This window comes from Sphaeroforma arctica, assembly GCF_001186125.1.
Source record: "Sphaeroforma arctica JP610 unplaced genomic scaffold supercont1.398, whole genome shotgun sequence".
NCBI lineage: Eukaryota > Ichthyosporea > Ichthyophonida > Sphaeroforma > Sphaeroforma arctica.
The window spans coordinates 1-13,140 of NW_014040160.1; the positions used below are offsets into that span (position 1 = coordinate 1).

The 13,140-nt window shown below is 45.4% G+C and overlaps 3 protein-coding genes across 3 annotated transcripts; 1 reads left to right on the forward strand and 2 right to left on the reverse strand.

Moving 5' to 3' along the window:
* Window positions 1–502: 502 nt before the first annotated feature.
* SARC_05887 (hypothetical protein) lies at window positions 503–4,217 on the reverse strand. Its single transcript, XM_014300229.1, has one exon. It carries the CDS (start codon window positions 3,591–3,593, stop codon window positions 894–896), a length of 2,700 nt encoding a protein of 899 aa, XP_014155704.1. The 5' UTR covers window positions 3,594–4,217; the 3' UTR covers window positions 503–893.
* A 602-nt stretch (window positions 4,218–4,819) lies between these two features.
* On the forward strand, window positions 4,820–8,688 carry SARC_05888 (hypothetical protein). The gene is made up of 3 exons (XM_014300230.1): window positions 4,820–6,148; window positions 6,806–6,969; window positions 7,366–8,688. The coding sequence occupies exons 1-2, from the start codon at window positions 4,912–4,914 to the stop codon at window positions 6,817–6,819; spliced, it is 1,251 nt and encodes a 416-aa protein (XP_014155705.1). The 5' UTR covers window positions 4,820–4,911; the 3' UTR covers window positions 6,820–6,969; window positions 7,366–8,688.
* Window positions 8,689–8,885: 197 nt separating this feature from the next.
* SARC_05889 (hypothetical protein) lies at window positions 8,886–11,751 on the reverse strand. The gene is made up of 4 exons (XM_014300231.1): window positions 11,184–11,751; window positions 10,212–10,819; window positions 9,890–10,038; window positions 8,886–9,687 (listed from the first exon to the last, which is right to left on the reverse strand). The coding sequence occupies exons 1-4, from the start codon at window positions 11,428–11,430 to the stop codon at window positions 9,012–9,014; spliced, it is 1,680 nt and encodes a 559-aa protein (XP_014155706.1). The 5' UTR covers window positions 11,431–11,751; the 3' UTR covers window positions 8,886–9,011.
* Between the last annotated feature and the right edge of the window lie 1,389 nt (window positions 11,752–13,140).

Sequence of the window (13,140 nt, forward strand, 5' to 3'; positions counted from 1 at the left end):
ATATATTTATATGTGAATATTTATATACGTACATTCATAACAAGTTTGCATATCTTCACGTGGATCAAAGTATTTCAATATCTACGTGTGAAATAGAATGATACATGATTGTTGTTATATGTTAACCATGCCCGCTATCTAGGTAGTATAAAACAAATTGTCGCATCGTATCCCCCGCATATTTCGACGAAACCTTGTGATATGCCTTGTGTTTACAAATTTACATTCGAGACATTATGTATACCGGAACGGAAAAACTTCACAGCTGAGAATCTATAGATGAAAAGCTTTACAATATTTTAACTATTAATCACCCAGTTCATGTGGTGTTTCTGAGCACATGAAGATAAATGCAACGTTTAACCATAATAAATGCTATATGGCACCTGTCTTGATACTAGAAGGCATTGTTCCCACCAAATGCAAAACAAATTCGATATGAAGTAAGCAGTGAAAATGAGCCAATAAAGTGCCCGCATCGAGCTTGGTGCTGACAATTGAATCACTAGAATCGACATTTAATTCAGCGGCTGTATAATACATTCCGTATGAATGCACATAGCGCGCCAAAGTGCAGCTCCACGCACTCAATTCCCATACAATACATCAAAATTCGTTGCCCACTGGGGCAACAAGGTCAATACCGGTCGTAGTCTGATGCGCATAATTCCTACCAGCTGCCGTTGCTCTGTATATTTATCGTACAAACCACATCAACTCAGCCACTCAATCTGGAGTAAATTCCACAAATTCCTTGCCACAATTGCTAACTGATACACACCAAACCGCTCATCTGATCATTTTGACTCTCAACACATTTCCGATAGGCCCGCACATACACACACCTTCAGCACCTCCCTTCTCATCCCCATAAACACATATTCATGGGCTTATCATTGGAAAGGATCGAACTCGTTATTGGCTCCCTTCGACGGTCGTCGCTGTTGTCTCGCCGTTGGCGGTTTAGGCGGGATATGTGGGACGACCGAAGCATGTGCGTGCGCGGGGAGGCTGGGTGGTGGCAATGGCGGAGGTCCTCTACTACTCGAATCGCGGTGCAAGTTCTTCTCACTCCCGATTTGCAAACCTTTCACAGAGTGCAGTAACGCGCCGTCGGAAGGTCCGCCAGATCGTGTTCTCTGAACGGTCATTTCATTCCCACTGGTCAATCCATGACCATGGCTATGGCCCTGTCCGTAAGGGTATGTGTGCTGCGAAGATGCGTTAGCAGGCTGCACAGGTCTTGGATAGTGCGTTCCGCTATTGCTACGACTTGGAGTGGCGCTACTACTAGCACTACTTGGCCGTTGGTATCCACTCGTTCTCGGGGGTAGTACGGGTCGGTTAATGCCTGTAACTTGCGATCCGGCCTCACCCAGGCCCAAGAGATCCACGTCGCTCTGCAGCATACCGTTATTCGGTCCGCTACTGGTATATGCAGAGCTATCTAGCACGTTACTTTGGTTGCTATGTGAAGTGACATTACTAGGTGCCGAGTCGCTTGCGCCTGTCCATGCACTGAAGGGATCGAAAGCCCCCGGTCCCGAGGCTGCGCCAAAGATGTCTTTCACAGCTTCGGTGTGCTGCGGTTGCACATTGCTTTTATCCAACCCCAGCAGATCAATTGTCGGCATCTGCGTGCGAGCATCCGAGGATGCATGAGATGTCTGTCCGGCACCTCTGTGTGTTGGTAGGAGATCAATCAGCGCATCTCCGGGCACACGTGTTTGACTCTCGGTACGACTGCGTTGGCTGCTGGTACTACCGTTACGCATGGGCTGATGTATGTCACTACTATGGCGCTGAGACACGGGCGAGCGCGCAAACTTCGCGTCAATGTTAGGCGAGTGCCGGGATGGGGGTGCCTCAGTTAGTGGACGTGGAGGTGGTAACGAGCCCTCAGTAGAAGGCCTACTCATCAGACGGAACGCACCGTTTCGGCTGTCTGTGCTTCCGCGAGAGTCTCGCTGGGTCAAAGGACTGGTATTCTCACTGCTAATCTGTGACTCCTCTATTCGCCTACGAGCATTGTTCACGGAAGTCTTGACATTGGACGAAAAGGCACTGAATGAAGGGCCCAGGCGCGCTTTGCTTTTGCGCATCGTCACCATCATCTTGCTCTTATACACCGCCATCCGCTCGGCGTTGAGATCTGTGCCACGATTGCCACACTCGTCAAATTCATACTCAAACAGACAGTCGTACACCCACCAGCGCGGGAGAATCAGCTTCCCCGATATCGAATCTTTGACAAACCGGGTCATACGTCGGGTAGATCCCTTCGAGGGTACACACATCAGCTCCACACGCCCGTCGATAAACTGATGGAACATCTGCAGATCTAACAACTGTGTGAGAAACGGTTGCAAGCCCTCGGGTTTAGAGGCCAAGAACGCCTCGCGGTTCATTTCTAGAACCGGCCGTGTATTGGGTGATCCAGAGGCTACCGGTGATGATGTGATGCGCGCATTGTTGGGAACAGGAGAGCTTCCACCGTCCCCGCCCGCCACCGCGCTAGAGGCTGCGTGCGCTGCAGCTGCGCTTTTACTTATGGTGATGAAGTCTCGGTAGCTTCCAAACAGGTAGAGGAATAAATCCAGGAAAATGCGTGCAAAATTGTCGTCCATCGATGTCTGGGGTTTCTTGATGTTCGCCTCCAGTACAGCAACGAGCTCAGGGGGTAGCAGCGCCACATCATTGGTCCAGGTTCTTACTATTTGTTCGTCTAAGTCACAAAACACCACTTCTTCGAGGTCTAATTTCAACACTCTAGGCATCAGAGACTTGTGCACACCCACAAGAAAAGGCATTGGCGCGGTGACATAGTCTAGCAACTGCTCTGGGAGCACGGGGATGAAAATATGTTGCCATGACAATGGATACAGCAGGGTGTTGAGCGCATTTGCGGAAGCCGTGAGTACCGATAGCCGGTCAGATGTAAGAATGATGCGCCTCTCTAGTAGAAGTGAGGTAAATAGAGACAGCATCATGTCTATCTTCACCTTATTGAAGAAGGTGGTGAGGTTTAGGTTGTGAGGCATAGACGGTAGCAGGCGTGTATTGGGAAACAGTAAGCGGCACGTCTGTCCCCTCGGCGTACACCGAACACTACCCCCGCTCTCGGGTACTTTCTGCGCCAGTAGTTCGGTCATAAATATCTGAACCATGTCCAGACTGTCATCCCACATGTCTAGCAGCACATCCAACACCTGATCAAAGAACTCGACCTGGGGCAGATAACTAAGCACACAGAAACATAGTGTGATAGATGTGCCTGGTTCCTTGACATACCTACAATAGCCAAACTGACGCTGACCTTTATCGTCTGTGAGCGCCAATGTAAACGTGCCAGAGTCATCTATCACGGGAGTGCTGTAAGTACCCCCTTTCCCTCCTTTGCCATACGGAAAACAGAATTTGGGCAGTTCTGATGCAAAGCTTTTGCCCTCCACTTCACTGTCGTTTAAATGTTGGTATATATAGCAATCCTCGGGTTTCTCGAGGTAGTTTATGATATAGAAGTTTTGGAATATGGTCTTCACATCCTGCAGCGGACGCAGGCGTGGATCTACATCCAATGATCGCGTGCACATTACCGCAAGACCCACCAAGAAGACCTTTGATTGTGAGATTCCAAGACTCGCCGAGGGTACCCCTTTTAACAATTGTCAATGCGCAATTACAACGCTGCCTGTGACTAACCCAGCCCAAATACTCAGCAATCCCAGTACATATGAAACCCCAAAATAAAGTGAGATTAAATTTCAGTCTTCTCCGCAAAAATCAAGTATGGCCCTAATTTGCTATTATGTAAAAGGTGCCCGGAACGCCGTGTTACAATGCCTTGTTCAGTGGCGGTGGTGGTTGTTCCGGTTCGCTGTTGTGAATTTTAACGAAGTATTTTTTTTTGCTGCAATGTCAACAAGACCGCTAAACTGTAATGATATTCAGGTATAAAAACCTAGAAACAGTATAATTAGGAGAACGCAACGTGCAGATACGGTGTCACATTCTATCTCAGATTCCACCAACGCCGTGAGTTATAGTTGGATGTAGCAATGAATCCAGATAAACACTGTACCTATTCAGTCATGTAGTCTTAACAATCAAGTTTCAATAGCATGCCTATTAATCCATACTCGAGCTGAAACCTGTAGACTACTAAGTGCCCTTATGCGTCTGCTGAAACCTGCAGACGACTACGAGTTTCACGCGTCTGGTATTCACCTCGGAATCTCCAGATTGCAGAGTCTTGCTTGCAGAAAATAAAATCTCTGTGATCACTGTGATGATAGAACACAAATCTATAAAATAAATTAAAATAATTTACGAGCGTTTATCACAAAAAATATATATAGAAAAACCTAGTTGAACCCACAAATACTGTAGTTTTTCTTCTTTTTTTAGATTGTATTTTGGCGCCAATCTGAAGGTTATTCTGAGATTCTCTCGTCCCCTCACGGCCTCACAGGCTCACAGGCTCACAGGCTCACAGGCTCACAGGCTCACAGGCTCACAGGCTCACAGGCTCACTCCCCTGTGACTAACTATGTGAGCCTCTGAGTCTGAACTCTGAAGGCCCTGACTGAGCCTCTGACTCTGGACTTCTTTTATTCTGAAGTCTTGTTGAGGCTCTGTCGCTCTGTGCCCAGACTCCCCTGAGCGGGCTGAGCCTCTGGGTATGAGGCGACTCTGAGTGACCCTGACTGGCTGACATCGTGACACCCCCAGTCTGAAAGTTTGACATAGAATATTATTTGAAGTTATTTTACCCACCATGACCATACAGTGATAAGCAAGTCTTTGCTGTGGACTTAGGGGCAACTTAATACTTAAACACTACCTGTCCCTAAAGTGTAATTCTGACATATAAAGTACACTTTAGAGCCTATTGTAGCTTTTCATACCACAATGGAGGCCATATACGAGTCATATCCTGGTCGCGAGGATCAGCTCACTTCACTCACCGCACTCTTGGGGTACCCCGAGGGCCGTCCGTCACATGTATTCGTGTACGGACAGCCATCTGTAGGTAAGACCGCAGTCACACGCACCGTGGTCGAGAGCCTAGATTCAATGCATGCGTATGTTGATTGCATAGAGTGCTTCACACCCCGCATGGTATACGAGCGAGCTGCTACACAGCTATATAGTCAGCTCGCACACAGAGGATCACACGCACATGACGTAGCCAAAGTGAGATGCACAAACCTCGATGAGTTTTGTGCACGCTTAACGGAGATAAGCAGCATAGCGACATTCAGTGGGATTAGTACGACATTTGGACCTGATACGCCTGTAGGTATCGTACTAGTATTCGACAACGCAGAGAGACTTAGGGGATCAAATGATTTTGCTGGCATACTCAAGATATCAGAGCTTGCGGGTGTGGCGTGTAATGTGTGTGTGGTGCTGATATCAAATCTTGTGTGGGAAAAATTCGGAGATGGTACATTCATCTCCGACCCCTTACAGGTTGTATTTGATAACTACACTCCTGAACAAGCGAATGTGATACTGGCAAGGCAAAGACCCGCAACGGCCAGTGATTACTTGTATAGAGGGTTCGTACAGGTGATCTGGGATGTATTCTCGCCTGCGTGCACAGATTTACTGGAACTGCATAACATCATCAAGTTGCTCTTTCCTGTTTATAGAGACCCCATTGATTCCGGTCTTTGCACTGAATATGACACGATAAAGCTCTATAAATTCATTGAGCCATACTTCAAAAAAGCTCTGGCAAAACTGTACTTGAAAGACATTGGGGAAGAGGCCTGGGCACAGCAGATACAACACGGCTCTGAGCACACACAGAGAGACACCACAGATACGGAAGATGAACGAGATGACAATGCAGTTGACAATGCAAGTATAGATTCGGAAGGAGAGCCGGTAATCGTAGAAAGTCAGAAAAGTGTGCGCGACAGGGGAAAGGCTATGCTAGAGAAGCGCACAAAGCGAGTCAGCAAATTTGTGGCAGAGATGGACAAGATGCGGCATCTGGACTTGCCTTTCTACTCGCGGTACTTATTGACGGCTGCGTTCCTCGCATCAAACAATCCCGCAAAGACAGACAACCACTATTTCGGTGCGGGCAACGGACGTAAGGCACCCAGGAGGAAAGGAGGCCAAAGGAGACAAAAAGGTGGGTTTGCACTAGTTCTTCTTACCAAGATTGAGAATATGGCGTATATGAAAAGTGCGTATATATAATATATATATATATATATATATATATATATATATATATATATATATATATATATATATATATATATATATATATATATATATATATAAGTTTGCGGATGTTTCTTCGATGTACTTAGTGGTGTGTGGAAGTGGGCGTGAATATACCTATATCGCTGTCCATATTCGTGGTGAAGTGGTGGTTTCCTTTGTGTTTAAAATGCGCACTATTTCAATACGCGCAGTGCGCGACAATGTCTTGTATCGACACGATTTATCCAAGTTCACGTACAAGTGATACCTCTTTCACATCACTCGGTGTGAATATCACTGCAGAAATTATGCAGCACCGGGATTATAATTCTAGTACGTTTGTCCAATTTGCATTGACGTATACAACCAGTCACGACTCTGTTGCCATTTTCAGGGGGATCAATTTAATTAGTTGCGCTTATTTACCCAATTTAGCCGTGCTTGACTACAAATTTCTCGCTCTCGCATACGTTGTTCACGTGCCATCTCTACTCTATCAAGTTTTTAAGTGCTTATCCTTCAAAGTCATTCATCATCTTCGTAGTTTATGCATCTTCGCCCTCCACATTATGCTGTATAGGTGGCTCCGTATAAGCGACCTGCGAAATCATTTCCTGTAGATCGACTACTGGCCATCTTCTTCACCCTGATCGACGAGAGCTCCCCCGATATGGCATTGATCACACTGCAGCTGGAGACGCTCGTGTATTTGGGCCTGCTTACCAAAACATCGGCCGCGGATAGGTAGGTTGAGGTTTTATTTCCAAAATACTATCACAACAATTCCCACGAAATTGCCTACGGGCTATGACTGTGTAATCGTGTGCTGACTAATGCCATCAAACGAAGGACCTTCCGACTTCGCAAAAAAACTGGCCATTTCTCAAGCGATTGCGGTACATGTGCTCGTGATTTTCTGCCATTATCATTTTTAAAATCACGACAAAGTCAAATACCAAAGGTATTGGTAAGCCACTTGTCACATTTGGTAGTGCTTCTTTAATGCTCCATGGTTGTCTATGGCGTTACACACGACAATCACTGACCAATTGTAGCCTGGGGTGTGATACCTGTATGGTATATATCTTACCCGTGATGGGCCAAATGCTACTTTCTTATGATTCCTCTTCTTCGTTGCAGTCTGGATGTAGTGAAGTACCGGTGCGATCTAACGCACGAGTTCATCCTGACTGTTGCTTCAAGTGTGAGTGTTAGCTTAAGCAGCTATCTGTTCGAGGGATGAGAAAGAACGAAATATTATCAATGCGGACCTATAGCATCGATGGAACTAGAGAATGCGCCAAGTGTAAATAGTTTTGTGGAAAGAGGCATGCTGCAACAAGTATGCAAGAGTGTGTTATATGCATCTTTGTCAGGGATGCACCCCTATATTATGCAGGGATACGATGAGCTGTAAGTGTATCGGAGACGCGAATGCTCTGGTGTAAGTCACGAGAGAAGAGCGAAAGCAATTCAGACGATCGCATGAGCCAGTGCTATTCTGTCTTGCTATACGCATCATCGACAGACATACACTAAATGCTTATAAATATAAGCAAGGTGATTACGATGTCATTCTAAAATCTACAGACGAACGTGGTGGTGACTGACATGTTTCCATGTAAGGGTAAAAATACTGAAGTAGATCAGGCAGCTAATTTGCAATTGTGGCGCACTCCCTTGTGTTATAGCCGAATGCCTCCAACGAGCGGGACGTTGCCTTCTAGTCGCACTATGAGGCTGGAAATTTCTGGTGTAGCACCACCAGTAATTTAACTACACAATTCGATTGGGTCACCAGTAAAACGGTTTGAATCGGTATCCCACACGCTTCGCTTGCGAGTGGGATGGAGAATGAAAACATGGGCAATCCACGAGGCACGAACTTTTTAAGTCGGAGAGGCTTGCAGCGGGCGTGACCACAGTCGCCTTATCTGTAATTTTGCATCAGCAGCGTGCGCATTGAAATGAGAGCAGCCAAACGAGGTCACTCATACCCGCCAGCTCAAGTGTTCACGAGAACCATGTTTAGCTTGGAAACTGGTTAAAAAAAAGTCCATAAAACTCACCTTGAGTGTACTTTGCGGTTGGTCTACCTTTTTGATACACCAACCAACCGTATCTATTGGACAAGGTGTTCGCACGGAGAGTGATGGGACACATCTTAGGGCCGTCCAAGAACATATGAACCTACCAGGGAGAGATACTCTGAATACACCAACTCATCCAGTAGTTTTCCACTTTCCCCACCCCAATAGTCCTGAATCTTGTCCTGCGATATATATTCTCTGGTAATAGAGGTGTTCCCCAGCTCCGTTCTGAAAAAAAAACACTTTAGTGTCACTCAAATCAGTACAAGGTAATGAGCCGATGGTCGAGGATTGTTTCGCATACTGCAGCATGGGCTTTGCAAGCCTTGTGAATGAAAACTAATCTTTTAGACCCAAAGAAATAAAGTGGTGCTCAATGAATATATCTAGTACTATGATGCACTGTTTCTTTTTCAAGCAATTTACTTATCTAGGTCTCTTGAGCATCACTAATAGAACGTTTGAAATGAACACGTGTGCAAACAACGTTCGGAGTTCACCGCGTACACTTTTGTTAATGTCTTATAAATGAATAGCATATAGCTTGGAAAATAAGAAAGGCAACGTGGGTAAAGTGAATGTGGTTGACTTTAATTTTATAATAACATATGCCGAATGTTTTCACGAATCTATTTACTCGCTTGTAGACTTATTTCTACATATTATTTACGGTTCAATCCGTGGTCCCCGTCGCCCTTAATAGACCTCAGCAGTCAGAGGACGTGCGGTGATTGGATTGATCATGCTCCTTGTGCATGTCTGAGAATTAGGCGCTAAGTAAGAGAGACCGGCATCATTCCAGACATCCAACAAAGCCTCTGAGAACGTATCTAGCAGATCGGTGGAGTGAGCGGGAGTAGGGGTCACACGGAGACGTTCTTGGCCCATGGGCACAGTTGGATAATTGATACTCTGCACGTATATGTTGTGTTTCTGCAACAACTTGTCCGAGATGGACCGGCAGATCTTGGCGTCGCCGACCCAGATTGGTACAATATGCCCAGGGCTCTCTACCATAGGCACACCCAGCTCGTTCAATCGTGTCTTAAGCTCGCGTACGTGCTGTCTCTGACCATTACGCTCTACCTGACTATTCTTTAAGTATGCGACACTCGCACGCGCTCCAGCGGTCACAGCTGGAGGAAGTGAAGTGGTGAAGATAAATCCAGACCCATAACTACGCACAGTATCTACTAGTCGCTCAGAACCGGCGATGTACCCACCGATAACACCATAAGCCTTGCCCAGAGTTCCAGTAACGATATCGAACTTGTCCATCACATGATCTCCCAGTTGCTCGCCTACACCGGCACCCCTGTGTCCGTACATACCAACTGCGTGGACCTCATCAATGAAAGTGAGTGCACCATATCTGTACGGGGCGAAATATCAAAGTATTATCAGACAACTTAATTGGCAAAGTCACACAAAATACCACGTCTTTTGGAAAGTAAGGTACAGGCTAGTTTAGACGGTATACGGATAGAAAACAAAGAAAAGAAAATCACACTTTCTAATACGCAAATATTCTTCAAAAGAAAGGCCTTCGCTTATTATGACGCCAAAACACATACTTGTGTGATACGTCGCAGATCTCTTCGATAGGTGCTATGGCTCCGGACATTGAATATACAGACTCGAAAGCCACGATCTTTGGCCGCATGGGGTCAAGGGCAGCCAATTTCTTCTCCAAATCAACGGGGTCGTTGTGCTTAAAAATAATCTGAACATGATGATTGGAATTGAGTGACTGAAACTAAGTACGTGGGAATAGAACCACCTTTACTCCTTGAGAAAATGGCTACAAAACCCAGCGATTCTAGCTCAGGAGACAGTATAATATATGTGCATTAACCGAGAGCAACTATACAGAAGGAAGATGCGCTCACAACACACCTTCTCAGCCCGGCTATTCACCACACCCGCAATCATGCTTGCGTGATTCTGTTCGTCACTCAGAATTACGCAGTTAGGCAAAGTCTTCGCCAGTGTCTGGAGCGTGGTATCATTGGCCACATAACACGAGGTGAACACCAACGCTGCGTCCTTCCGGTGCAAGTCTGCAAGCTCATCTTCTAGCGCATGATGGAAGCGTGTGTTGCCGCTGATATTACGAGTACCTCCAGACCCAGCCCCGTGTCTAAGCAGCACATCCCGCATAGTGTCGACCACTACAGGGTGTCTGGACATGCCCAAATAATCATTGGCACACCACACAGTTATGTCCTCCTTCTCCTTACCCTCGGCCCGAGGAAAGTTCTTGGCCAAGCGATTGATGTTGTTAAACACACGGTACGAGTTGTCATCCTTCTTTTGATTGATCTTCTTCTCAAAGAAATTCTCGTAGTCAAAGGCTGAAGGAATTACATCTGAGCGCAGAATAGCGTCGACATTCTGAAGCTTCGCCCACTCCTCGCCCACAACTGGGCAGGCGCTTAGGTGCTGTACGTGCTCAGGATGAGTACGTTTGAGGTTTTGATATGCCTCATGTGCTTTTTCCTTCGCTGCGATGGAAGAAGAAAATAGAGAAACAATTGCATTAACCGACTGCGCTAGTTATTGAGCGAGGTAACTCTTCCGCAAACTTCGAGAGCTTTGTAGTTATGGACATGTACCAACACAAACAATAACAGCCGACAAAAGGAGCACTCTAATGACCAGAATACAAAGCCATAAAATGCAGGCGCTAGCGCGCACTTAAAATGAGCATCCAGTCAAGTCGGGTTCAGCTCCGGTCACGCACCTGATACAGATATTCAATAAGACGTCGCGCAGACAATACTAATCGATGAACAGGACGAGGCGGAATGAACAGGGAGAGAGATTATAAGGTATAATGATGGATGAAAGACTCCCCAAGTTGCATACCTGCAGCGTCAAACACGGTAGGCTCCAAAAGGTGCTCCACAGATGGCGTAGGCGTGATAGGGTCAGAAACTGGCTCGGCAACGACGGCTTCGGATGCGGCACTGTTAACTGAGAGAGTAGCCTTGTGCATGATGGGGCAGCGACTGACAAGTGCGTTGAGCTGGTGCGTCTGAGCGGGTACAGCGGTACCAGTGCGTTTCATGAAGGGGCAGTGACGGCCGAATGAGCGGATCATAGAGGCAGACATGACGGCAGACGTTCTGATGAGGATTATACCTATTAAGCTAAGTAAACCGGAAGATATATGTATTATATAGTGTATAACGAATCTGATAAAGTAATAAGAATCGCTTTTCGGGCAACAACTACCTCACTGGATAATGTGTTGGCACCAGTCTGTACTGATTTGAAATTTCGCGGGTGTACCCGCTATTATCATTTGTAAATAGGCTCAGAACGTTCTCGGAAATCAGGACGAGCACTTTTTTTAGTTCATTGCTGTGACTGTGGTGTGTGGACTGGACTGAAGGTCACGGTGGACAGTTAGGCTTCAGGCCACTACTGTGAGTAGCCTCTCACTTGTTTGAGCCTTTGGGTCTGTTGTCCAGTCACAGTGTTGTGTTTGGGAGATATGTAAGGATATTTTTTTTGTCACCCATTAGCACATACATAGTGGAAATTGGGCCTCAACAAGGTTTTCTTACTACAGAGAAAAAACCTGAATATCTAATAATGGCGATGTACTGCTCCAAACTCATCAATGTCCCCACTCTCCAGTCCAGAACTCCAGGTCCTGCAGGACGACGACTTGAGCAAGTTGTGCTATTTTTAAATATTACTCATTCTCGGAGGAGTTGATTGCCGAATTGGGCTAAAAAATACAGTAACATTGCCGAATATAAGTACTGCGACATCACACAGTCATACGCTTTAAAAAACGTATTACCACTTGTTTTTTAAAATAAATCAATAAATCAGTACACATGTGGCGCACACGGCGCCAGGCGGGCCGCGGCCTGGTTTATTATTGTACCCAATTATGCACGTCAGTGCGTGCCAACCTTACTCAAGTTCTTTGGATCATTAGCGTCATATCCTAAACTTAAACTGACCAGTGACGAGGCGAAGGCAGTTTTTAATCATTTGTCGACAGAAAATTGAAGAAGAAAACCCCCCGGGTCGCGAAACAGGAAAAACTCAACTGAAAAAGTAGATTCGAAATTTCGATTCGCCTGGAAATTGTGGAACGTGTGACGTCGATTTATAAAAGCGGTTTTTATAAATCACGCCAATGGAATCACTTGATGACTATGGGTTTTCCTCTACAACTCCGTTGAAAACCTTTGAGAATTCACTGGCTTTGAGATTCAAAATTATTATAACACGATATTTTAGAAATACAATTTCTATTGGGTTAAAACTGTTCAGCGAATCACAACTTGGTTAAACCGACTCGCGATTAAACCAATTTTGATTTTAGAGCGGAAGCTGTGCATTTTTTAAAAGCCATAAAGCCGTATGGCCGGAACTTCTCGGAAGTCGGAAGCCGGATCAGTGATCAGTGGACAGTGTCCACTCGGAAGTCGGAAGTTCGGAACTTTCACACTTCACAGATTGTTATTATTTTTGTAACTTATATTTTTCACTAAAAACCCCCTCCAAAAATCAGCGTATTCACGGTAGTCTGCACAATGTCTATTTTATTATGAAAACGACTCGGACTAAATATATGAGGGAATAATTGATCACCCTAGAATTCCTAAATATTGCACCTTCATAGTTCATTCAGGATCATAAATACAATTTTTTTATGTTTAGTTGGCTGGGTGCCTGGGTCACTTCAACATTTATAACTTATTTATATATATATATATATATATATATATATATATTATATATATATATATATATATACTTTAACCCCCCGTCCGTCATACAACAAATATATATATATAAA

Excerpts from the sequence above, each read along its gene's own strand:
- SARC_05887 (XM_014300229.1), bottom strand. The coding sequence starts at position 3,593 with ATGTGCACGCGATCATTGGATGTAGATCCACGCCTGCGTCCGCTGCAG.
- SARC_05889 (XM_014300231.1), bottom strand. The coding sequence starts at position 11,430 with ATGTCTGCCTCTATGATCCGCTCATTCGGCCGTCACTGCCCCTTCATG. Across the intron at positions 10,820-11,183 it reads TACCGTGTTTGACGCTGCAG|CGAAGGAAAAAGCACATGAG; the intron begins GTATGCAACTTG and ends CTTCCATCGCAG. Across the intron at positions 9,688-9,889 it reads ATCTGCGACGTATCACACAA|ATATGGTGCACTCACTTTCA; the intron begins GTATGTGTTTTG and ends CGCCCCGTACAG.
- SARC_05888 (XM_014300230.1), top strand. The coding sequence starts at position 4,912 with ATGGAGGCCATATACGAGTCATATCCTGGTCGCGAGGATCAGCTCACT.